Genomic DNA, 27,572 nt, shown 5'->3' with positions numbered 1-27,572 from the left:
GGAAGGGGAACATCACACACTGGGGCCTATCATGGGGAGGGGGGAGAGGGGAGGGATTGCACTGGGGAGTTATACCTGATATAAATGATGAATTGATGGGTGCTGACGAGTTGATGGGTGTAGCACACCAACATGGCACATATATACATATGTAACAAACCTGCACGTTATGCACATGTACCCTAGAACTTAAAGTATAAAATAAAAAAAAAAAATACAAAAAACTAGCCGGGCCAGGTGGCGGGTGCCTGTAGTCCCAGCTACTCGGGAGGCTGAGGCAGGAGAATGGCGTGAACCCGGGAGGCGGAGCTTGCAGTGAGCTGAGATCCGGCCACTGCACTCCAGCCTGGGCGACAGAGCGAGACTCCGTCTCAAAAAAAAAAAAAAAAAGAAAAGAAAATCATCATTTAGCAATGCCATAGGAATAACTGTTACATCCAAGAACCATTAGAGGTTCATGACAAAGAGCACTTTAACCAAGGGATCCCAGTTCTCTTCACACGCAATAAGACACTGACATCATGTGCCTCCTAATAGGACACACTGAGTCAGGCACACAGTCACTTCTGTAGGATTTCTGCAAAAATTCCTAACCTCAATCTAACCATGAGAAAACACTGGACAAACTCTCCCTGAAGTAGATTCTACTAAATACGTGGTCAGTACTCTTCCGAGTTATCACGGTCAAAAAGTCGGAGTAATTGTTCTAGATTGGCAGAGGTTAAGAAGACATGACAACCAAATGCAGTGTGAGATCCTGGATTGGATCCTAGACCAGAAAAAAAAGAACAGTAGTGGGACAGCTGGCCAAATATGAATAAGATCTGCAAATTCGTTAGGAGTATTGTATCAATATTAATTTTTGGCTTTGATAACTTATATAAGATGTTAACATCAGGAGAAGCTGCATGAAGGGTATACAGGTTCTCTGTGTACTATTTTTGCAATTTTTTTGGTAAGTCTAAAACTTTTTTTAAAAAGATTCCTCTTCCCCCAGTTAATTTATAAGTTTCTCTTTCAGAGTTAGTGTGTTTGATAAGATCAAACCAAGACTTAATAAGCAGAGCTAGGAAACTAATATTTGTATCATAAAACAATTACTGTTGATTCTTACCCGAGAGCCTCTGTCCTCTCACAAATACACTCCCATTTCTACTCAGTTTTGATTTGGAGTCCGATCCAGAGCGTCCCAGGTTAAATATTGATTTCCACTTCTTTGATTTACTGGAGAGCTTTCGCCTAAAAGAACCAAGGCATAAGGGGTTAGTTTGTTAACTAGTCATTTCAAGGGGACTTTTAAATTGAGACCAAATATTCCATTTATGTCCTTAGTTATGAATGGCTCTGATATTTCAGGGAATTCCCCTCTAAAATCCAAGGTAAGCTTGATTCTCACCTTGTCTAGAGATGCCCCAGGTGACCAAGCAAGGCTTTCATGAGTCACAGCAAACTGTATTTCCCAGGGCAAGAGGTAAAGTGTGATATTAAAGGCAGAGGTGGGGGCAAACAGAGGCAAGGATCGGTGGGAATTTCAGCAGTCACAAGCAAACACATAATTCTGGGAATTCTGATAGGCACTTTTGTTCTGGAATTTCAAAGACACCCTTCATTCATTTCATTCATTTACTCATTTATAGAGATGGGGGTCTCACTATCTTGCCCAGGCTGGTCTTAAACACTTGGCCTCAAGCCATCCTCTCACTTCAGCCTCTCAAGTGCTGGGATGACAGGACTGGGCCACCCACCACACATGGTCAGTTTTTATGCAGGATGAAGCACTGAAGACCATATGGACCTGGGTCCTGTTAGGCTCCTGCACTATAACCACACTATTGGGACATCCACAGGCAAAGAGAGGGCTGGTGAAGAATTTCACGGACTGAAAAGGGTTGGATGAGAAAGTCGACCTGGAAAAGAGTCTGGCCTGGTGAGGCTGAGGAGAGTAGCAGCCTGCAGGGTGTGGTCAATGATCACTACAGAGAAATGCAGAGGGTAGTTAGTGTGTCTCTGGCTTAGCCTCACACCAGGCTGCTTTGGTGAGATGGGCAAAGGGGAGCACTAGGCTGGGTCGAGAGAGCCTGGCACTCCAGGGGTCACCATGGAGGCCTTGCCCTGCTGTGGCTCTGCCCAGCCATTGGAATGTATAAAGTTTTAGGATGAAAACCTGCAATCTGTGAGTTCCACAAAGGACCTATTCTCTGCAGGGCTCTCATGGAACATCCAGATCTCAAGCCCACCATGTTTGTTGTTGTTGATGTTGTTGTTGTTGTTTTTGAGACAGGGTGACAGGGTCTGGCTCTGTTACCCAGGCTGGAGTTCAGTGGTGCAAACAAGGCTTACTGCAGTCTTGACCTCTTGAGCTCAAGCAATCCTCCTGCCTCGGCCTCCCGAGTAACTGGGACTACAGGCACATGCCACCACACCCGGCTGATATTTTTATTTTTTGTAAAGACTGGGTTTCACCATGCTGCCCAGTCTGGTCTCAAACTCCTGGGCTCAAATGATCCTCCCACCTTAGCCTCCCAAAGTGCTGGGATTACAGGAATGAGTCATTGTACCTGAACCCAGGATGTTTTTATGATCCATCTGAGATAGCTTTGCAGTGTTTGGTGGTTTCTTTTGGACTTGGCCTGCATTTTGTCAAGCTTTTATCCTTGGGGAATATTTTATAGGGTAGCATACCTTTGGGTATGGTGCACCCCAGGTGTGGTTTAAAGCACAGAGAAAATGCATTTGATGGTCTTTCCAAGGTATTCTTCCTGATCTCTGGAGGATCAGGGAGAACTGAGACTTCTTCTCCAGGGACACAGGGAAAGGAGCAGTGGAGCTCAGTCTCAAGAAAACACAACCCATATACTTTCCAGCACACAGATGGGTTTCTCACCAGATGAGTTCCAGATATGTCATTCCCATAGCATGCAGCATGACTGGCATCTCCGAGTTGTGCAAGGTGCCTGCTTTCATACCTCTTTTCACTGACCAAACAGTGGGGATGACACCTTCAATGGAAGGTTGCCTTTCAGCCCCTCCACCTACAATCTGCTTAGAATTTAGGACTCCTGTTCAAACCTGCTTCTTTCTACCATGGGGTACGAGTGAGGGGGTGGGTAGAGACACAGGGGGCAACAGAGGAAGTGACAGGGAGAAATGAGGAAAGAAAATATTCTACCAATGAAAACAATGCTTTATTTGTTTTGGAAATAAGGGAGGGCTCTGACAGGCTCTGACAAGGATGCCAGGTTTGCATGTACCCAAGTGTTGCTCACCCAGAGCTATCAGCCTAGAATGACACTATTTGTCAAGGTGTCCTCCATCAGAACACTCAACCCTATGCCTTTTGTTTCGTCACGTGGGGATGGAGGGTCAGGGGAGGGGGTCAAATTTTTGTTTTCAGTAAGCTTTCTTTTGTAAACACCAAGCCTGATTTATCTATACTAAAAAGTCAGGAATTTCAGTCATGACTTATGATGTGACCCCTCCAACACTCTCCCAACATGGTGCTTGATCAATGGGAGATCGGGGGTCTTGTTAACTTTGGGGCAGTGTATGCATAAAGGCATCAACCGCTGGTGAGAGAGTTGTAGAGACAGCTCCCTTCTCTTCCGGAATGTTTCCTTAAACCCCAACCCAGATGGTACCTCCAACCCACACCGCCATCTTGATCCTGAGACTGTATACCTCTCCTCCTCTTTCCTCTTCAACCACACATCTCCTAGAATTTTTCTAAAGGAGTGCCACTTACTTGTTGTCTGGTAACTCAAGGACGGTGTGGAAGAGGGTGCCCATGGGAGGGACAATCTCAGGCAGGCTGTTCTCCCTCCTTTCCTTGCGAGCAGGATGGTTAGTGGCCAGGCTGCGGGCCTGAGCTTCCTCAAGGCTCACCAGCTTCATGGGCAGGGAGAGGGCTGGCAAGGTCAGGCTCTTCATGATAGGCCGGTTTGCTGTAAAGGCAACAGAAGAGCTCAGTGTTGGAGGAGGCCTGCTCATCAAATCCATCCAGACTCCCCATCCGCAGTCCCTCCATTCCTGATCCCATGATGGGGGCTGAGTGCCACCCTGGCTTCTCTTGGGCATGGTGGGGCCTGGGGCTTAGGCTGCACATGGGAAACTGATGACTCTCCTGGCCAGACTTGCCAGAAGACAAACAGGGGTTTCAGGAGGTAGCTGCACCTTCCATACTTTTCAGAGAGGGACCACTCACTTATTCGTTCATTCATTCATCCATGCCTATAACAAGCATTTATTGAACACTCATTGTGAGCCAGAGTGACAACAACGAGTCTTTACTCCTGAAAACTCTGCCTCTGCTTCATGCTTCAGCCAGATGGGAATGTCTGTCCAGCCACGGAGGTAGCCTAACTGCCAGAGTAAGACAGCAGGTTGCCTCTCCTCAGCTGGAGAGCACATGCTCCAAGGCCATTTCAAGTTAGAACCTCTACTTTCCCAGATCATTAAGGCTTATATCCCTGCCACAGAAAGATATATTTTACAGCCTATACTATGCCCTGTGGGTTTCTTACTCACTACCCAGTTGTCTTCTAGTGTATGTAGCGGATCCTTTCCTATTCTATGGCTTTTTTTTTTTTTTTTTTTGAGATGGAGTCTCACTCTGTCGCCCAGTCTGGAGTGCAGTGGCCGGATCTTGGCTCACTGCAAGCTCCACCTCCCGGGTTTACGCCATTCTCCTGCCTCAGCCTCCCGAGTAGCTGGGACTACAGGCGCCTGCCACCACACCCAGCTAGTTTTTTGTATTTTTTAGTAGAGACGGGGTTTCACTGTGTTATCCAGGATGGTCTCGATCTCCTGACCTCGTGATCCGCCCGCCTCGGCCTCCCAAAGTGCTGGGATTACAGGCTTGAGCCACTGAGCCCGGCCTCTATGGCATTTTTTTTTAAGGAACGGAAGCGATGATGACAATCACTGATGCACAGGATTATCTTTTCTCCAAGTCAGTGGTTCTCACCTTGAGGTGATTTTGTGTACCACTCCCCTCCCCACTCAGGGACATCTAGCAATGTCTGGAGATATTTTTGATGGTCATCAACGTGTGTGGGAGTGCTACTGGTATCTAGTAGGCAAAGGCCAGGGATGCTGTTCAACGTCCTGCAATGCACAGAGCAGTGCCCCACGGTAGGAATCATCCAGCACTAAATATCAATAGTGCTGAGGTTGTGAAGCTGATCTAAGTTAAAAAATAGTCTGAGTTTGCTTCTATTTAGCTTTTGGTGACCTTGCCAGTTTTCTATGACTTCTGAAGTAGTAAAGAGACTCAAGGATAATTTAGACCAATTGAAATCACTTTTGGTGGAAGACTCACTGTATTTTCAGAAAGCAAATTGATGGCACTATTTCTCTTTGCAGCGCATGACCCTCTGTGGGTGGGAAGAAGTAAAACTATTGAAAACCAGCCTCATGGAAAATGGAGACAACTGTTATGTGACGATGGGGTGTTTCTCGGGAGGACTAGCATGGCACTCATTCAGCAGGACTACTGTTAAATACAGCCTGGGATCCTGAAAACTCTTCAGTAAACTTTCTGGCTTTAATGCAGTCTTTTGACCCAATCCAAAGAGGGGTAAAATATTTAAATTTAATCTACTTTGAATATTTGTTCAAAGACTCTCACATATTCTTTATTATTCATGATTATGTATTTGCTTAAAAATACATAAAAATAAATACATACATTAACTCCCTCTGGGAGCAATTGCAACAATGGGAAGAACATAAACTGCAGAAGACCAAGTTTAGTGCCCACCTCTCCCCTCAGCTCCAGGCTCCTAGGACTAAGGCCCGTTCAGCGTCTCTGCTTAGATGTTTGTGTGTGTGTGTGTGTGCGCGCTAGTTAAGTTTTTGTTTTTCATTTTCTGTTTTTTGAAATGGAGTCTCAATCTGTCACCCAGGTTGGACTGCAGTGGTGCAATCTCAGCTCACTGCAACCTCCGACTCCTGGGTTCAAGTGATTCTCTTGCTTCAGCCCCCTGAGCAGCTGGGATTACAGGCACCCACCGCCATGCCCAGCTAATTTTTTGCATTTTCTAAAATAGTAATGGGGTTTCTCCATGTTGGCCAGGCTGGTCTCGAACTCCTGACCTCAAGTGATTTGCCCGCCTCAGCCTCCCAAAATGCTGGGATTACAGGCATGAGCCACCGCGCCTGGCCTCTGCCTAGGCATCTCTAACTTTACATTTTGTAACAGAGCTTGTGATCTGTGCTCCTCTGCTCTACTCTAGTACCTCCTCTCATCTTCTCTGTGTCAGTAGGTGGCACCACGGACCACCCAGTGCCTAAGCTAAAGCCTAGGGGGTTGTTATTTTTTATTTATTCATTTCCTTAATGCATCTCTCCTTCCATATACAGCTTATAATCAAGGCTTGTAACTCCACCTCCAAAATACATCCGGAACCCAGCCACTTTCCTCCTTCCCACTGCTACAGGCTGCCATGATTTCCCACTGCTTTTGCCATAGCTTCTCAACTGGTCTCCCTGCTTCCAGCCTCTCAGCCTCTCCTCCACACAGCAGCTGGAAGGCTTAGATCCTGCACTGGCCTGCTCAAAACCCTCCAATGCTTTCCCAAGACACAGAACAAACCCATCCCTTCGCATGACCTAAATGGATCTTTCATCTGCTTCCCCTTTCCTGTTTGCCCACTGGCCTAGTAGTCTACAAAAATACAGTAAACATTTAAAAATGTATACATATACATATATAAATTATACATATATTATATATATACACACATGCCACTGTGTTTGTGTCATGTGTAACAGCAAACATATAAAAAATAATAGAAATTACACAGTATAAGACAAAAATAAATGGAAAAAAGAAATTCGAACAGTTTCTCCCAACACCCATAACTCATTACTTTGGTCTTTGGTACCCACCAGAGTGGGGCACCCCACTTTGAAGGCCACATTGGTTCCAGCCACATTGGCCAATGTTCTGCAACACTGCAAGTTTTCTGCCTTTTTCTGCTTTTACAACCTCTGTTCTCTGTCTTTGGAACATTTGCTCATAGATCCTCACATGCCTGGTTCCCCATGTCGTTCAGGTCTCAGTTCAAAGATCACTTCTTTAGAAACCATGACCACTCTGTCCCAAAATTATACCCCCAAGTCACTGACTATTGCCTTACTCTGCTGTGTTTTCCTCTTGGTATTTATTGTCTTTGAAGTGGTAATATATTTATTTGTAAAGGTATATATTGCTTGTCTTCCCAACCAGACCATAGTTCTATGCCGGAGAGGGTCTCTGTCATTTTGTGCACTGATGTGTCTCCAGTGTCTAGAACAGCACCTAGTTCATCGGAGATATTCAATACACATTTATTTTTCAGTGAATATTAGAGATATCACAATCTCTTTGGCCTCAGTGTTCTCATCTATCAAATAAAATTATTGGATTCAATGTCTTCTTCTATGCTGTGAATGTTTCTGTCCCCTTAAAATTCATATGTTAAAATAGAATCCTCAAAGCAACAGAATTAAGAGGTGAGGCCTTTAGGAGGTGATTAGGTCATGAGGGTGGAGCCCTAATGAGTGGGACCAGTGATCTTACCAAAGAGGCCCAAGGGAGCTTGTTTCACCTTTCCCCATGTGAGAACACAGTGAGAAGGTGCCGACTGTGGGGAATGGGCCCTCACCACACACTGAATCTACCGGTCCCTGGATCTTGACTTCCCAGCCTTCAGAAGTGAGAGAAATAGGTTTATTGCTTATAAGCTAACCAGTTCATGATTTTTTTTAAATGGCAGCCCAAATGGACTAAGACAACTTCTAAAATCTTTTCAGTTTGAAGCAGAACTCTGTCCAAACCTAAAATTCCAGAGAATAGGGCTTATTCCATTTTGTGTAAATATTAAGTATGGCACTTTACCAAAGTCAGTAAGAATTTATAATAAGAACCTTTAAATGAAATGTATGTGAACAATGAGCACTGGAGGCAATCAGAGTTAAAGGCTAAAGAGAAAACTGGATTTTAATATGCAGGACAAAAAGATGGTTAAGGCAATAGCCATAAAGAGAAAGGCATTTTCAGGTTGGAATTAGGACGAGCCTTAACATTAATAGTCATGGATGGGATTTGCTGTCCAGAAGAATATTTCCCAAAAGGCCTAGTTCTCCACAATGATTTATCTATCTATTTTCATATTCTTATCCTCATAGAGGCAGAATAGAGTTAAGGAAAGAGCATGGGCTAAAAGATTTGGGGTCAGCAGTCCACATGCAGCAAGTTACTCGCTAGGTGGCTCTGGGAAGTTACTAAGCTATTCTGGTTCTCCGGTTCTTCAAGTATAAAACAAGGTTGATAACGACTTTATCATGTTTGCTGTAATAAATCAGCGAAGTGCTGCATGTGGAAAACCTACAGCAGTTCCCGCTGTAGAGTAAATCCCCAGTAAATTTTTTTGTGGGCTCAAAAGGGTGAATGAATAAATGTATGCATATTACTTCTCTTTTACTTTCAAAAAGGTTTTTATATAGTTTAAAAGAAAAAAATCTATAACTGGAGAGTTGAAATAAAAAAGAAAGGCCAGCCACTCCCACATATATAATAAAGAGAATTGAAAATGTATATTCAAACAAAAACGTGTACGTGAATGTTCACAGCAGCATTATACATAATCATAAAAAACAGAAACAACTCAAACTAAGGAATGGATAAAAATGTGGTATATCTATACAACAGAATATTATTCAGCCGTAAGAAGGAATGAAGTACTGACATATACAACAACATGGGTAAACCTTGAAAACATATGCTAAGAAAAACAAAAACAAAAACAAAAACAGTTGGCTAGGCGCAGTGGCTCACACCTGTAATCCTAGCACTTTGGGAGGCTACGGCAGGCAGATCCCTTGAGGTCAGGAGTTTGAGACCAGCCTGGCCAACATGGTGAAATCCCTTCCCTACTACAAATACAAAAAAAATTAGCCAGGTGTGGTGCTGGGCACCTGTAATCCCAGCTACTCAGGAGGTTGAGGCAGGAGAATGGCTTGAACCTGGGAGGCAGAGGTTGCAGTGAGCCAAGATCATGCCACTGCACTCCAGCCTGGGCAACAGAGTGAGACAGCATAAAAAAAAAAAAAGTCACAAAAGACCATATATTGCATGATTCCATTGATATGAAATGTCCAGAAAAGGCAAATCCATACAAACAGAAAGTAGACTAGTGGTTGCCAGGGCCTGTGGGGAGAGGAACATGTGAAGTGATTGCTAAATGGGTATGGGGTTTGTTATGGTTTGAATGTGTTCCCCAAAGTTCATGTGTTGGGAACTTGATCCCCAGTGCAACACTGTTGTGACGTGGGACCTTTATGAGGTGATTAGGTCATGAGGGATCTGCCCTTCTAAATGGATTAATGTCATTTTGCAGGAGTGGGTTCATTCTGGTAGGAGTGGGTTTGTTATAAAACCAAGTTCAGCCCCCTCTCTCACACTCTCTTGACTTTCCATTTTCTACCATAGGAGGACGCAGCAAGAAGGTAAGGCCCTCACCAGATGCTAGCCCCTTGAGTCTGGACTTCCCAGCCTCTGGAACCATGAGAAATAAATTCCTTTTCATTGCAAATTACCAAGTCTATGGTATTCTGTTATAGCAGAACAAAACGGATTAAGACAGGTTTCTTTTTGGACTGATGAAAATAGTATGGCATTAGGCAGTGGTAATGGTTGTACAATTCTGTGACTACATTAAGAACCACGGAATTTTACACATTAACTTGGTTAAAATGATGAATTTTATGTTATGTAGATAAAATAATTTTTTAAATGGTCATAAACTACATAGAGGACAGGGTAGGGATGGGAACACTTATACCAGGAATCAAAATTTGATACTAATTGCAACTGATTATTCTGATAACTGGTGTTTCCAAAATATTGGATGAACTGGAAAGGAGTTCTTTGATCAGCTAAAAAATATATTGCAGATATGGTTTTTTTATGCACCAGTGGTTCTCCAAGTGTGGACCTGAACAGCAGCATCAGTATCACCTGAAACTTGTTAGAAATGCAAATTATCAGCCACACTCCAAACATATTAAACCAGAAACTCTGGGGATGAGGTCCAGGAACCTTGGTTTAACAAACTCATCAGGTAATTCTGATTTACACTAATATTGGAAAACCATTCTCATGTACCACGCTTCTTAGTCAGCTAGATTTCTGGTCTTTACCAACTGGGTTCATGGGAGTTTAATTCACTCCTAGGGCTCATTATATTCATTACAAGATGCCCACAAACACACTCATTTTTGTATGCCTACTGCCTGGCACAGCGCAAAACAAAGCATTCAAGAAATTATTGAGGAGAGAATGCATTCTGAATATATGTGTGAGTATGAACACGCTGCCTCTTAACTTGTTCCTCTAAGACTTCAAGGTGAAGGCATAAGGGTCTTCTGAAATACAGTGAAAGTAAAGATGAAGTCTAACAGTCAGGGAGAAGAATGCTGGCAGCACCTCTTTTAGAAAATAACTCGGAGTTTAAGAACTCACTAAAACTAGCAGAACATTATTCTAGTTCTATTTCAGCATACCACATTCACAGGATAGGCCATGTATATAACTGATGAGAAACATGCTAAATCCACATGCAAGCACGCCATAGCTTCCCTTCACACATACAGATGTATACATACACGATCCTCAGACACTGACACACAGTAGTCAGCGTACACACAGCCAACACTCAGAGCTAGAACTAAGCCCACCCTCACTTTCTGTTGAATCCCACCACTGGTTGCAAGAAAGAAGGATAGGCTGGTGGGGCGTATGCTAGCAGGAGTCCTTACCATCATTCTCCAGAGACCCAGGTGCACCATTGTTAAAGATTTGATCTACATGATTCAGTATGAACTCAATCACCACCTGCTGGACCCGGACTGCCAGGAAGGCTGCATCTCCATTGCAACCAGTGGCTTCAATTTCTTTAGACCTGCAGTGTGGAAGAAACATATTCAGTGAGTGAGTTTGCCTTACAACTGAAGCAGCAAGGAGAGCCAGCAGGCCTTCTGCACAAGCCTCATCTCCTAAATTGATACAGTTTATAGAATATTTTAATTATTTAGGGTCAATTAAAGGAACTCTCCAAAGGCTGTGAAGCCCAATAAACTGAACAAATTTGAAACAGTTACCAGGCACTCTACATTGCAATACTATAAACACTAGCCTGTACACATACAGAAATGGACTTTCGTTTCCTGCATGGTATGCCTTTCCACTCCCACCTACCTGTTCTGTGGAGCAGGTCTTCATTTATTAAATCGTATGAAGCAGCTGATTCAAGTTGTAGCCAGCTGCGACTCCACCAAAACAAGCCAGTGAACCCCCAAAACAATAAAGGCCTTTTCAAGAAATTGTAACATACAGACCCATAAGTTCAGCCATATTGTAGCTGTAGCCAAAAATGTCTTTAGAACTCGGAGTTTCCAAGTTAGCGGACAGAGAGCTTAGGTTATTATCACCTAAATCACCTTTAATTCTATATGTGCTATAAATGACCACTTAAGCCACAGATTTGTTTTAAAGGGGCTTCGATGTGAAGAATTCAATCTTCATTTCAATCGGGGGCTGCTCTGAGCCCCCCGGGGTGGTGACAAGGGGAGGGTACAGTGGTTACCTGAGGAGGTTTGGCGCCCACACCAGGGCCAGGTTCCGGGCGTGCATGTTGGTCTTGCTGCTGAAGGAGGCGATATGGGCCAGGTGTCGAATCAGGTATTCCAAGGTCCTAGAATGGTTTGTTTTTTGACAAAGTAAGAAACTTCAGTGCCTGTGTGAAGCCTGACATATGGAGAGAATTTCTAAATTTGGATTTAAGAGACTCTAAATATTTCTATCTTAATGAATTTTGAAGGAATATTGGGAAGATGTCAAGATTGACCAGAAGTAATTTTCTTGGCCCTAGGCACACTGACTCAGGGTAGGGAAGGGGGTCCATCTTGTCAGATGTAAGCAGAGGCCCCTGGAGCACCCGTCGGAGACAGAACCAGGGAATCACAGCACCTCAGAGCCTGGAGGCTCTTAGTGGCCATTGGTTCTCTTTTCAACCAGGGTAGGATGGCCTTCAAGCAGTTGTGAAATAGGCTCTCATCTAGGCTCGTTTTAATAAAAATTCTCCCAGCTACAGGGATCTTGGTATTTGTCAGGGAGCTAATTTCATGGATAAACAACATTTATTAGGAAGTTCTTTGTTATACCACATCAAAATCTGCCCCCTTGTAAAAGATAGGCAGGCATAGGGAACACTGGGAAAGGTGGCAAAATTAGGGGCTAAACTGTGAGAATGAAATGAAAGGGTGGGGGATGATGATAGGGATGGTACTAATGAGCAAATAGAACAATCAGCCAATGCTCAAGAGCTCACAGTCAACCCCTGCTGAAAAGCTATCTCGGTTGCCATCGATTTGGTTATGCTACAAATCTGGGTATGAACCAAGAATGCCACCAAGAGGCTAGTATGCATCATCGGAATGACTTCCTGAGGGATTCTGAGGGGTGTTCTGCAGGTGATTTGGAGACGGGCTGCTCCTTGCTGCCAATGTCCCTGGTCAGACACCAACTCACTTTGATAATAGTGACCTGTTCACCCACTTCAAAATGCCCTCGGGAAAGCCTAAACTGGCTACTGTCCACTACATTGGTTCCTTTCCATGATGCCAGCCTGTCTCTTTGGTATTACACTGCATTGAGAGGCCACACGTTTCTTTCCCCAACCATGCTTACCTATAGTGGGATGGAGGAAGCTCCTGGATAACATTTTGGATTCGGGCCAGTTGGCCTTCTTCGGGGCAATGCGACACTGCCTCCTGTGGAGAAGAACACAAGGCAGCCTGGTGAGTGCTTGAGAGTGGAGACGGCCATCTGCATGTGCTGGGATCACTTGAGCCCTCATACTCCAGCCTCACAACCATGCCTAGAGATCACTCTTCCAAGAGGCACGCTTTACTATGAAAACAACCAACCCACGACAGTTTCTGTCGGTTCTGGATGTGTGTGCAGGACCTCACCGTGTGTGCACAGGGGGCGGTGCGCTGCCTGGGACTCTGGGCATCCTGAGATGGTTGCTAGGCATCTGGTAAGAATGTGTAGAATCCCGGATGTGTCTCGCGGGGAGAGAGACACAGAGACTTGCACACAGAGAGATAAAGAGAAAGAGACAGGCCCAGCATGGTGGCGCATGCCTGTTATCCCAGCTACTCAGGAGGCTGAGGTGGGAGGATTGCTTGAGCATGAGAGTTTGGATCTAGCCTAGCGACACAGTGCAACTCATCCCTAAAATATGAATGAATGAATGAATGGATGGATGGATGAACGAATGAATAACAAGCAAGGAAATAAATAAATAAAAGAGACATATACAGAATGGGATGGAGATGACAGGGTGGTGCCCAGTCCACTCAGCCAGTTGTCTTTGCGGTTGCAAACAGCTACTGCCTACCTATCCCGCGACTACTCCATGACCTCAAGGACTCAGCTGCTGCCTGTCCTAGAAGCCAGGAAGCAGGGAAGACGTGCCTTTCTTGGCAGGGATAAGTCCCTGAAACCTGGTGGCCTTGCCCAGACTTGCTCTCCAGTTATTTGCTGTCTGGGTATTTTGTTCCCCCATCAGCCCAAGTGCCTTCAAGGAGAGGCAGGAATAGCAGTAAAGGCAACGTGATTACAGGCTGGCCCATGTCCATCTCTTGCCTGCTGGGGGTTGCTGCACGATGCAGGCATCCCTGGGCAGATTCCCTGGTCCCAGCCCTGCACCCCTGTTCTGAGAATCGGTCCTGCAGTGCTCATGGCCCCTCCCACTGCAGTGTGAGTGCTCACGAACTGCCAGCATCTGAGCAGCGCCTGAGCCTAAGGTCCACGGTAACCACAGCTATCTTTTATTTTTCACTGAGATATAATTTATGTATATTAAAAATGTGTGGATCTTAAACTATAGCTTCATGAGTTTACTTCATATGTATACACCTGGGTAACCCACCTAGATCAAGATGTACCTTAAAAGGGGCTTTAAGATCATGAATTCACAGGCACACATCACTTAGTCTTATATTTCCTCCCAGTGCTGGAAACTTGCTTTAGATTGATACATAACTAAAGGTACAATCATGGAATATCTTAATTAATTTGATAAATATTGCCCCTTGCCATACAACCCAAAATAAGATCCTAACGAGGTGATGGTTTTCTTATGTTGCTCACCTCTGTTCAACCTTTAGCTGCCGTGTGCTTGTTGCATGTAAATACTGAATTTCACACTCTCAGTAATGAGAAGTTTTAGGCACAGAGAAGTGGAAGGGAATTAATTTTACCAGCATCTTCAGTTCCTACGACCCACCAGCTGAGTGTGATCTGTTTTAGCCTAGAGGAGACCACTGAGGTTCTGTTCCAGCCTGGGCCTCCCAATCCCTCCCGCTTTTTCCCCGCAGGACTCACTGCTATTACACTACAGGAATGCACTTCGTTATTGGAGGTACTGTTTACTATCTGTCTCCCTTGCTAGAACATAAGTTCTGTGAGTGCAGGAACGTGATGAATCCCTGTGTCCAAAACAGTGCCTGGCACACAGTATGTGGGAGACAGCAGGTCAGGGCTTTGCCCACCAAGTTTTTTCTTTTTTACCTTTTTTATTTCATTGAAGTAAAACAAATATACAGAAGCCCACCATTTTTAAAGGCAATCCGACTTCTCTATGTGGAAATCTTGAGGTCTCACATTTGAAGCAGAAGTGGGGAAAAACGTGGGACTGGGAGGATTACAGTCATAGGCGTTCCAGTCTTCTGGTGGGTTTGCCAGCCTGAGACCAGGCCCAGCCTAAGCAACATCGCTGCCACAATCCTTGCTTTGTGAGATATGCAGGGTAGGCTAGGGGCAAGAATGGGGCCTCCGGTAAGTACCCTGACACCTCCCTTTTCTTCTCTGGGGCTGTCATTTGGAAAACATGATTGTGGAGAGGACCCTGGCTCTGCAAGGCAGTGAGAACCTCGCAACGGGGAGCCGAGGGAGAGAAGCCCTGGGGGAAGGAAGGGCTGCCGGAATGCGCTGTGGACTCTCCCACATTCTGCTGTGCACACAGGGCCGGGCGAGGGGGAGCTTCTCTTCATCTCTCTGCAAAGCCCGAATCATGCTTCACATATGTTGTACCACTAACCCCACCCGCCTTTAAAAAATGTGTCTGGGGAATAAAGGTGTAGGTCAATTTAACAACCCTCATGGAAAGTTCCTTTAATATTTTAGGAAGCTGTTAGTCATCTTTGTTCTCCAAGAGGCGGGGCAGGCTCATCCCCGGATGCCTGCAGGTCCCATTTGGGACTGGCGTTTATTTCATTATTTGCAACCTCTCCCCATCCTACCCCAAACCTCTCCGGAAGCTTTCTAAATCCATGTTTTCCTTCTGGAGGGGCCTGGCCACTGCTACCTTATTTTGAGCTTCTCTATGTTCTCCCATTAGGACCACAGAACCCATAGCTGGCCAATTGGGGGATGGGAGTGGAAATTTTACCTACGCCGATTTTTTGCCTATAAGAGAATTTCACTCAGCATTAGCCAGGCCAAGACGGCTAATGGTTAAATCTTAAAAGATCTAAGATGAATCTGTGACTATTTGTTCTTTTCAAATCAGTATAAATAAGGCCAGCTTCCTGCCCTTGGAGGACGCTGGCAGAGGCTGCGTTCTTTTTTTTTTTTTTTTTTTTTTTTTGAGACTGGAGTCTCGCTCTGCTGCCCGGGCTGGAGTGCAGTGGCCGGATCTCAGCTCACTGCAAGCTCCGCCTCCCGGGTTTATGCCATTCTCCTGCCTCAGCGTCCCGAGTAACTGGGACTACAGGCGCCCGCCACCTCGCCCGGCTAGTTTTTTTGTATTTTTTTAGTAGAGACGGGGTTTCACCGTTTTAGCCAGGATGGTCTCGATCTCCTGACCTCGTGATCCGCCCGTCTCGGCCTCCCAAAGTGCTGGGATTACAGGCTTGAGCCACCGCGCCCGGCCGAGGCTGCGTTCTTGTCCTCTGTGGTAGGATCCTCACTCTGGGTTTCTGTTTACTCAAAGCGACCATGGTCCCTGAGCTCAAGTCCTGCTGCCCGGGCAGCCCTGTCACCAGGGTGGCCCAACACAAACAGTCTGAGGCTCTCCCTTCCAACGGCACCCCAGCTGCAACTTTAACTTTTTATTCATTACTTTAAAATTATCAAACCATTTTTATTATTTTAAGGTACTTTAAGCTATTTACTAGACCTTTAAAAAGTAATTTATGCACATAATTTAAAAAGTAATTCATGCACATAATTAAAAAAAAAAAAAAAAAAGGAAAGCATCCAAAGGAATGTACAAGGAAAGTTCACCTTCCTTCCAACTACAGACTCCAGAGGAACCACTGTGTGTCCTTCAGGGCAGTCTTTACAGCTACGTCTTTGTTACACCTTTGGAAGCAAGCACTCCTAACTGAGCTGGTCCCTCTGCAAATTCCCCTGCTCTGTCTCCCATCATTTCCACCTGCCTTGCTCCATACAGGCCACACTGGCCTCCACATGTCCCCTGAGCAAGCCCAGTGTATCCCGGCTGTCCCCAAAGCCTTTGTACCTGCTGCTGCTTCTTGGCACCCTGTTTTCCCAGATACTTGCACAATTTGTTCCTTCACTTCATCCTTGCCTCTGTTCAAATGCCACCTCCTACAGAGACCTCTGATTATCCTATCTAAAACAGGAGTCCCCATCATTCTCTCCCCTGTCCCCTGCATTATTTTTCTTCACAGTACTTATCAACAGTTCACATTATGGGTCTATGTCTTACATTGTGTATCATCTGTCCCTTCCATTAAAATGTAAGTTTCACAAGCACAAGGATTTTCTCTGCTCTATTCACCATTAAATCTCCACAACTAGAACTGTGCCTGCCAAATATATGTAGTAGATGCCTGATAAACACTGTTGAATGGAAGGATTAAGGGAATGAGTCAGTATTTTGCTTTGTGCTTGAAAATGCTAAATAGCCACATTTGGGCCACACTTCCAGACCAGCATCCTGGGCTCATTCCCCATCGTGAGGAACACAGCATTGCAGAGGCAGCTCCTTGTGACTCTGGGCTCCCGGCAGGATGACCAATGTCCTGGTTTGCCCAAGGCAGTTTTCCTGGAACATGAGATTTTCGGTGCTGAAACAGGGAGAGTCCCTGGCAAACCAAGACAGTTGGCTACTGTTCCCCTTTGCAGCCATCTTGAGCTCACAACCAGCCTGACTTTACCTGTTGCAAGGTGTTAGCTGTCTGCCCTAAGTGACATTGCCCTTTTTTTTTTTTTTTTTTTTTTTGAGATGGAGTCTCACTCTGTCACCCAGGCTGGAGTGTAGTGGCGCAATCCTGGTTCACTGCAACCTCCACCTTCCAGGTTCAAGCGATTCTCCTGCCTTAGCGTCACAAGTAGCTGGGATTACAGGCGCACACTACCATGCCCGAACAATTTTTGTGTTTTTAGTAGAGATAGGGTTTCACCACGTTGGCCAGGCTGATCTCAAACTCCTGACCTCAAGTGATCTGCCTGCCTCAGACTCCCAACGTGCTGGGATTACAGGCATAAGTCACCAAGCCTGACCCTAAGGGACATTTCAAATGAGAGTTGCTAGTCAACAAATCTGTCAGTAAATATTTCCTAAGTAACAATTACAACATTTTCCAGTAGCTAGGGAGCAGAGAAACACAGCAATAAATAAAATAAACACAATTCCTGTCCTCGGGAAGCTTACAATTTAACTCAGGGAGACTGACGTGTAAACACATTATTTCAGACAGGGCTTGAAGGCACATGCCTGTAGCCCTAGTTACTCCAGAGGCTGAAGCAGGAGGGTTGCTGGAGCCCTGGAGTTTGAGGTTACAGTGAGTTATAATTACACCGCTGCACTCCACACTTCGTGAACAGAGCAAGAGTGCATCTCTAAAAATAAATAAATTTCAAAAAATTTTAAAAGATACTATTTTGATATAAATTAAATATACATTCTGACAGGTGAAAAATTTAATAAAAAAAGAAAAAAGGCAAATACATAATTTAACACCTCTTAATGGCCTTCTCTAAAAATCTCAAGTCAGCAAAGTTTTCGTATTTTGGGTGTAATAGTTTTAGCTGGATCAATCTGAACAAAACTGAATTTTTCCTAAAATAAATGTTGTTGTTATTTTCTGATAAAAATGAAATGTAGTAGGTTGAATAAGTGCTCCCGAAGATATCAAATCCTAGTCACTGGAACCTGTAAGTGTTACCTTATTTGGAAAAGAGTCTTTGCAGATGTGGTTAAATTAAGGATGTTGAGTGGGGACATTATCCTTGATTATCTGGTTGCATCCTAAATGCAGTCACAGGTATCTATGTAGGAGCAGGGTAAAGGGAGATTTGACACAGACAGAAGAAGAAAAGGCAATGTGGCCCTGGAGGCAGAGACGGAGTGATGCACCAACAATCCAAGGAATGTCAGCAGCCATCAGAAGCTGGGAAGGGCAAGGAACGGCTTTTCCTCTGGAGCCTCTGGAGAGAGCACGCCCCGCTAAGACCTTAACTTCAGCCCAGTGAGGCCGATTTCAGACTCCTCCAGAACTGTGAGGGAATAGGTTTCTGTTGTTTAAGTCATCTAGTTTATGGCAACTAGTTACAGCAGCAACAGGAAACTAATACATGTACTTAAAATTAAAGTAGGAAATCTGCAGAAAATTTAAAAATCCCCTTTTATCACATCACCCAGAAATAACTACTACTAACCTACTTACAGGTGAAGCAAAAAACAAAACAAAACAAAAAACAAAAGCAGCAGTTTCATCAGGCCTCCAAGCAGTGAACATGAACACTGGCTTCATCTCCTATTTAGTTACAGTTATTGCTTTCTTCCCTGTTTAACTTGATATTACGGTGTGTTTGTCTGTTTTTGTGTCATTACGAAGGAATACTGTATTAGCCCCTTTTCACATTGCCATAAGAACTACGTGAGTCTGGGTAATTTCTGAAGAAAAGAGGTTTAATGGACTCACAGTTCCACAGGCTTCACAGAAAGCATGGCTAGGAGGCCTTGGGAAACATAATCACGGCAGAAGGTGAAGGGGAAACAAGCAGGCCTTACTGCGGCGGAGCAGGAGTGAGAGAGAGAGGGCTGAGGGGGAACTGCCACACACTTCTGAACCATCAGATCTTGTGAGAACTCATTCGCTATCATGAGAACAGCATGAGGAAAACCACCCCCATGATCCAATCCCATCAGGTCCCTCCCTCGACATGTGGAGATTACAATTCCAGATGAGGTTTTGGTGGGGACAGAGCCAAACCATATTGAATACCTAAGACTGGGTAATTTACATAGAAAAGAGGTTGAACTGGTTCACGGTTCTGCAGGCTGTATAAACATGGTTCCAGTATCTGCTTCTGGTGAGGGCCTCAGGAAGCCAACAGTCACGGTGGAAGGCCAAGGGAGAACAGGTGATGCCACGTGGTGAGAGAGTGAGCACGAGACAGCAAAGTGGGAGGTCCCAAACTCTAACCAGATCTCACACGAACTAACTAAGCGAGAACTCATTCGTCACCAAGGGGATGAGGCTAAGCTATTCATGCCATTCATGAGGGATCAACCCCAATGATCCAGATCCCACTAGGATACTGCCTCCAACATTAGGGATTACACTTCACCAGGAGATTTAGAGGGGACAAGCCTCCAAACCATATCATATGGTCAGTAAACATTCTTCAAAACCGTGACTTTTCATGGCTACACAGTTCGAACAATAATAGATTTATCATTTATTTAAATCATCTCCCATTGTTAGACAGGTACTCTCCAAAATGTTGATATTATATGTAATATTGCAATGGACATACTTATACATCAATTATTTGTGTGCAGATCTGATTGTCACACTAGAATGGAGTCCTAGAAATAGAGTTACTGGATTAAAGAATATGAGCATTTTAGTATTCTTGATAGTAATTTCATATGACTTTCAGGGATGTCCAACCAATTCACACTTCCAACAGAAAACTATAAAAAAGCCAGTCTCAGCCAGGCGTGGTGGTTCACGCCTGTAATCCCAGCACTTTGGGAGGCCGAGGCAGGTGGATCACCTGAAGTCAGGAGTTTGAGACCAGCCTGGTCAACATGGTGAAACCCCGTCTCTACTAAAAATACAAAAATTAGCTGGATGTGGTGGTGGGCGCCTATAATCCCAGCTACTCAGGAGGCTGAGGCAGGAGAATGGCATGAACCCAGGAGGCGGAGCTTGCAGTGAGCCGAGATCGTGCCACTGCACTCCAGCCTGGGCACAGAGCGAGACTCCGTCTCAAAAAAAAAAAAAAGAAAAAGAAAAGCCAGTCTCATCATAGGCTTGCTAGTGTGAAACAGTAACACTAAAAATTATTTTTTAATGTGCAACTGTATTATTATAATATATTAATACTTTTTAAATAATTCAATTTCTTTTTTTATAAATTATCTGTAGAGGTCCTTTGTTTACTTGTCTAGTGAGGTATTATGTGTTTTACTTCTTTTTATTGATAGGTTCCTTATAATTAAAGAACATTAATCCCCGTCACCTTTATGTAAATAGTTCCTGTATTTAGTCATGTGCCTTTTAATTTTGTTAATATATTTGTATAAAGAAAAATAGTTTATGTGTAGTTCAGTTTTTAAGTTTTTTTTTTGTAACTTTTTTCCTTTGCTTTTATAGTTAGGAAGCCCTTCTCCACCCTGAAATCTGCTAAATGGTAAAGACGAAACTTGATTTCCTCCTTTTGCAATAGATAGTCAATTTTCCTAGCACTGTTTATGGCATTGTTCCTTCATCATTTTATTTCATATTAAGTTATTTAATACCTGAGCCTTAATTAAGTGTCGTTAATTCTACTTTTAAGTAGTGTGGGAGTTATGAGACAGAACTAAATCTTTATCTCCACCTACTAGCTGTACCACCCCAGGCAAGAGTCACTCTGAGCCTCATTTTAATGATCTGTATAACGGAGACAATAAAACCTACCTCATAGGGTTATTCTGAGAATTAAATGAAATAATATTTATCATGAGTTTATCATACAGTAAGCACTCAATTAATGATGACTATTATTACTAATATTATTAGTCTGTTAATATTTTTTCTAATTCTCTCATCATTCCATTAAGATGTTCTTCTACGGCTACTACTAAAAGTCAAAAACAGGCTGGGCGCGGTGGCTCATGCCTGTAATTCCAGCACTTTGGGAGGTCAAGGCGGGTGGATCACCTGAGGTCGGAAGTTCGAGACCAGCCTGGCCAACATGGCGAAACCCTGTCTCTACTAAAAGTACAAAAATTAGCCGGGAGTGGTGGTGAGTGCCTGTAATCCTAGCTACTCAGGAGGCTGAGGCAGGAGAATAGCTTGAACCCGGGAGGCAGAGGTGGTGGCAGTGAGCTGAGATCACACCACTGCACTCCAGCCTGGGCAATGAGAGAGAGACTCTGTCTCAAAAAAAAAAAAAAAAAAAAGTCAGAAATAACAGATGCTGGTGAGGTTGCAGAGAAATGAGAACACTTATACACTGTTGGGAGAGTAAAAAAATTTCCATTGTGGAAAGCAGTGTGGCGATTCCTCAAAGAGCTAAAAACAGAACTATTATTTGACCCAGCAGTCCCACTACTGGGTATCTATCCAAAGGAACAGAAATTGTTCTACCATAAGACACATGCACACATATATTCACTGCAGTGCTATTCGTAATAGCAAAGACATGGAATCGACCTAAATGCCCAACAATGGCAGATTGGATAAAGAAAATATGGTACATATACACCATGGAATACTATGCAGCCATAAAAAAGAATCAGATCATGTCCTTCGCAGGAACATGGATGAAGCCAGGGACCATCATCCTTAACAAACTAATGCAGGAACAGAAAACCAAATACTGCATGTTCTCACTTATAAGTGGGAGCTAAATGATGAGAACACATGGACACAAAGAGAGGAACAACAGATACTGGGGACTACTTGACTGGGAATAGGCTTAGTACCTGGGTGACAAAATAATCTGTACAACAAACCCCCGTGACACAAGTTTACCTATATAACAAACCTGAACATGTACCCTGAACCTAAAATAAAAGTTAAAAAAAGGTATTATTCTACTTTAACTGTGCAAGTAGGTTTGGGTAAACTATAGGGAGAATGTGTGACAATGTAACAGAGCTATTTCCAAACCCCTGAGGGTAATGATACATTCTCCAACATAGTTAACTTCACTAGGTCCTATGTATATAGAGTTAGTTGTCATAACAAAACATCCCTGTTTTTTAGTGTCAAATAAACTGTTTAAATACAATGTCAGATTTCCTTCACATCTGATGGCAAGTTGACAAGCTGCCTTGGTATTTTTCAGTTGCTGTGAGAAAACAGAATGATTAGCAATATCAGGGAACAGGAGAGGGGAGACATAAACACGGGTTTCATTCTGAGCCTGTAGACAAGAGCTAAGGAGAAATTGTATTTCTAAAGTTTCCAGACAAAGAATTCCTATCTACCCCCAACTATAATAGAATGAGATATTAGTTAAAAGAAAGTAGACTGATTCAGTTCATTAACATAATGATATTCCATTCTGTCACATTCAAAGATGGTAATATCGTACTGATAAGAGGATTAGGACTACATTGAAAACAATAAAGTCTTACACACAAATTAAAGCAACAATAAGGTATTATTTTTAGTTAATTCAGGTCGACAAATAATTTAACCAATTGGAAATACCCAGGGTTGGAAAGTTTGCAGGGAAAACAGCATTCCTTGTCTTTCTGGAGGACAGACTGGCAATATGTGACAAAATTTTAAACAAGAACTTTTTACCCAGCAAATCTACTTCAGTGATTTTTCTCTAAATATATAAATAGAAAAAAAGTGTAAAAATATAGGTGAAAAAATGTGTATTATAATGTTTATAAAAGGAACGTCTTGAGAAATGAAAAAGCTAAATGGCCATCAGTGGGAGCTTGGTTTCAGAAATCATGGCACATATGAGAGAATGCTGTAAACACAGTGTCTTCCTGTATTTCTTAACACACAAAGATGATCACACTGTTGAATTAAAAGCATCCTCAAACAGCAATATGTAGTACTGACGAGTGAGAGTGTGTGTGTGTGTCTGTGTGTGTGTGTGTGTGTGTGTGGTGAGATCTGTTAACATTTATTACTACAGATATAGTTAATATCTGTTCCATCTGTTAATAGCAAACATGCCTGGGGTATGGAATTTCAGGTGACTTGAGTTTTATACTTTCTCCCTTACACATTTCTGTATTACTTTAATTTTTGCAATAAAATTTTATTTTGATTTTGGAAAACAAAACACAAACCACAGCAAAAACACTATGGAAAGAATAAAGATGGAAGGAAATATTGACAACATGTTAACTGTAGTTGTCTTTGGTCTTTAAGAAGACAGACCAATGGTTCCTTTTTACTTTCCTTCATTTTACATAATGTCTATTATTAAATAGGATTGCTCTTAAAATGACCAAATACTTACATGTGGTGGAAGTGATTATAATCTGACAGACCCACATGAAGCTCACAACACCTTTCTTCTTGGTTCCTAGGAAAGACTCTTCTATGGTTCCATGGATAGGGGATACCATTATTTACAACTTAGCCATGCAGATAGGAGGCTTCTTTACCTTCTGCCTTAGATCTAAAGGAGAGGGGTCCCCTAACCAATGACAACTATGCCAGCTGGTATACGTTGACTTCTCTAAAGGTCAACATTTATGCCCATTTTTTTATGTGCTTTGGACTATTTTTTTTCTTTTTTTTAAATCTTCATTTCTCCCCCTATTTCTTGATTTTGTTTTCCTTTTTTTAAATTCTTTAAGTATATATAACCAGAAGACTTTTGTTGTTGTTATTGCTTGCTAAAAACTATTAGTGGGCAAAATTATGAAAGTTAAAGAAACAGGAAAAACTGTCTGAAATCCCATCACTGAAATGAATAGCTGTTAGTCTTTTAGTCTTTTGAACATCTTTCCTTTTAATCGTTTCTTAATATACAGTTGTGTGTTTAGTTTTTCTTCAATTATCATTTGAATATTTCCCTGCACCACTGAAAACTCCTAAACATATTTGTACAGCCCAAGCCCATTTTTAAGAAATACCATTCATTTATTCCTGTATCATTTCAAATTGAAGAACTTTTCATATACTCAAAACAAATTTATTACAGGAGCCATGAGAAAGGTTCCCTCCCACTGTTAGTGACTAGATCTGGTCCTTACCCAAAACCGTAACCTCGCCATAATCTCACTTTCAAACATCCCTCTCTAACTACCATACTTCAACACTCCACTGACTTCACTGGGACGATCTACTTTTATACTGTTACTCATCTACCTTGTGCCCTCACTTCCTTTTGCATCTACACTAAATTCCATGGTCAATTATTTCAATGTCCCCAGCACACGCTCTCATCTCCCTCATCCCTCTTTGCCAGCTGAACCCCAACCTTGGTTAAACCCAGCCCTCTGCCTACTCTACACCTTCTCTCATGCAGCCAAATGTTCAAGCCATGTTTTTCACGCTATCTCTACAGCCATCCTGTAAGTATTTATTCTTCTTTCTACTTTCCTATGGGTGTGCCCTATTTGGTGACCATACAGCTGCTACTTAGGTGTTTTGCTAAAGCCCATCCATCCTCTCCACCAGCCCAACTCATCGACCTATCCTGCTCTCCCTCTTGGCTGTTTTTCTCATATTCTTTTTGCTTCCCAGCTTTCTGACCCCTCTTGACATTTGTTTGTTCCCTCTCCCTTCTCTACCCACCCACCTCTTTAACCAACCCACAAAAGAAACACAGAGGGAATGGTCAGATAAAAAAGCTAGCAAAGGGTGTAGCATGAGAAGTCTCAGGTTCCTGTCCTGCCTCTGCTGTGTGACCTTGGGCCAGCCACTTTACTTCTGGGGTTCTCAGTTTCCTCCCTATACAATAAGGCACATTCAGTTGAATAAACATGGAGATAATTCAACCCAGCTCTTAAAACAAACAACATGATTCTGAAAATTCAAGAAAGAAAAATTTAGCAAACAGTTCCACTACCCTATTTTCCTTACCATATTATCCTGCTTCCCTCACCATGCTAAGATAATGTCAACCATCTGGTGAGTGTTATTATTGTTATTTTAGTGCTGAAACTCTTCTTGGCCCATCCATGCATCCCACCCAGTAACCATAATGGAAATCCAAACACTCACCGTGAATTTCTCATAGAGCTCATAAGTCAGGAGGGGGTTGGGCAGCTCCCTAAAGTAGAGCTTGCAGAGCGAGCCCACACAGTGGATGTCTTGGAGGTACACTTCCCTTGTCAGATCTGGACATTGATCTGAGCCAAACTCTTGCCTGAAACAACACAGACGGAGACATAACAATCCCAGGGAGTGTGTGTTCCATGTCAGCAGCTGCTTGGTTGCTTAAGGGTAAAAAGACCCTAAACTGCTGATCTGACTATATTTTTGACCTTAATTCAAAAAGATCTTCTACTCCAGGCCCGAGGAAGTCACAGGAAGACTTCCATTTCAGGTTTGGATCTTCCTTGCAAAATCTGCTGTGATGAGAAAGACATAATGCTCATTTACAAATGGATTTCCCATGGCATCATGTCTGCAGTCTTGGTTGTGAACACTGGGGAAATATCAACACAATTTGCCAAAAAGTCCTATTGAGATTTCAGTTTTTCCAAAATATTGTTCAAAATGAATTTCCCTTTCTTACAGGAGAGACCGAAACTAGGGCAGGTCAGGTTGTTGTCGCTCATCTCCATATATCCATGTCAACAAACTTGTTTTATCTGGAGACTCAAACCCAAAGTTTGAGAACTTTAATCGACCTTTTTTTTTTTGAGATGGAGTCTCGCTCTGTCACCCAGGCTGGAGTGTAGTGGCATAATCTTGGCTCACTGCAGCCTCCGCCTCCTGGGTTCAAGTGATTCTCCTGCCTCAGCCTCTGAGTAGCTGGGACTACAGGCGCCCGCTATCACACCTGGCTAATCTTTTGTATTTTTAGTAGAGACGGGGTTTCACCATGTTAGCCAGGATGGTCTCGATCTCCTGACCTCATGATCCGACCGCCTCGACCTCCCAAAGTGCTGGGATTACAGGTGTGAGCCACCATGCCCAGCCTAACCGACTATCTTTTTGGTGCTCAATAGAACCTTCTAGACTGCCTGATGGTGACTCCTACAGGACAGATGTCTTGGAACATCATCCAATTCCAGGCCTCAAAAACATTTAGAAAACATTTCCTAAAAAGGTTACATGAATATACTGCCTCAAATAATATATATATTAATACTCATAAAGTAAAATCTGTTTTAAAAATGACAAATTTGAGCTTTAATATAGAAGAGAAGTTAAACTTTTTGAGAGTATTCACTAAGTCATCTAACGTGACAAAGTCAACAGTACTCTCAGAACCAGCATTTTTGAAACAGCTCACTGCCCATTCTCCTATTCTCTGGGCCTACCCCTTTAATGAAGGGTAGGGAAATCCCTGATGCTTTCAGAACCTGAAAGAAACTGAGTGGGGCTTTGAAAAGAGATCTATGAAATGCTATTTTTTTTTTTTTTTTAGATGGAGTTTCACTGTTGTCACCAAGGCTGGCACAATCTTGGCTCTCTGCAACCTCCGCCTCCTGGGTTCAAGCAATTCTTCTGCCTCAGTGTCCCGAGTAGCTGGGATTACAGGCGCCCACCACCAGGCCCGGCTAAGTTTTGTATTTTTAGAAGAGACGGGGTTTCACCATGTTGGCCAGGCTGGTCTCGAACTCCAGACCTCAAGTGATCCACCCACCGTGGCCTCCCAAAGTGCTGGGATTACAGGCGTAAGCCACTGCGCCTGGCCCATGCTATGTTTTAAAACAGAACTATGCCATGCTATGTCCTCTTGGCATAGCTCTCTTTTAAAAAGAGAATGTTTTTAAGAGAGCAGAACAAGAGCAAACTAGAGCTTATTCATTTATTTAGCCAAAGATTTCTCTTGTCAAGGATAAGGTCAGTGCTGAAATAAAAAATAATTCATTACTACCCAAGTGTCCTTCCAGGATGCAACCTACTGTGCAGTATATTTCAAACCATTAAGAAGTATTTGCCATTGAATGGAGTACTAGTAAATTAGTGAAATTATGTAAACACATAGATTCATTAAAATCTATGGCTGCAATAAACCAATTTTTTTTAACAGCTACCACTTCTCTAGGAAAAAAAAAAGATGCTCTATTTCTTTGGTATAATTTAATTACAATTCAAATCTGGGGGGAAAGAGCAGAAACCAAATAGGAGAAAGAATATGAAAACTGAATTATCTGCACAACGTATTATATTAACCTTGTAACAATAATTTTTTTGTTTTAAAACTCTACATTTATAACTAAAGAACATATAATAAATATAGGTAATAATAAAATGTTATAATTAAAATAACATTAAATTATGTTCCTTTTGGTGTTAAGGAACAATATGCAAAATATGCAGATCTATTGTTTAAGTCATATAAAATCATATATATATATACTCTATCTTCTATATACTCTCTGTATAAATAT

General features: G+C 42.9%; 1 protein-coding gene across 1 annotated transcript in view; it reads right to left on the bottom strand.

The window, feature by feature from the left end:
- Positions 1-27,572, bottom strand: part of ARHGAP31 (Rho GTPase activating protein 31) — a 133,153-nt gene that overhangs the window by 31,433 nt on the left and 74,148 nt on the right. The window contains exons 3-8 of the mRNA XM_023213923.2: positions 25,228-25,372; positions 12,731-12,813; positions 11,628-11,735; positions 10,801-10,943; positions 3,743-3,941; positions 1,115-1,239 (exon numbers count right to left, since the gene is read on the bottom strand). Of these exons, the coding sequence (XP_023069691.1) occupies positions 1,115-1,239; positions 3,743-3,941; positions 10,801-10,943; positions 11,628-11,735; positions 12,731-12,813; positions 25,228-25,372 (803 nt within the window). The remainder of the gene's footprint in view (positions 1-1,114; positions 1,240-3,742; positions 3,942-10,800; positions 10,944-11,627; positions 11,736-12,730; positions 12,814-25,227; positions 25,373-27,572) is intronic.

Source organism: Piliocolobus tephrosceles, chromosome 2 (genome assembly GCF_002776525.5).
Source record: "Piliocolobus tephrosceles isolate RC106 chromosome 2, ASM277652v3, whole genome shotgun sequence".
Lineage (NCBI taxonomy): Eukaryota > Metazoa > Chordata > Mammalia > Primates > Cercopithecidae > Piliocolobus > Piliocolobus tephrosceles.
The sequence above is the reverse complement of the archived record's forward strand: the minus strand, read 5'-3'. Positions and strand labels throughout refer to the sequence as shown.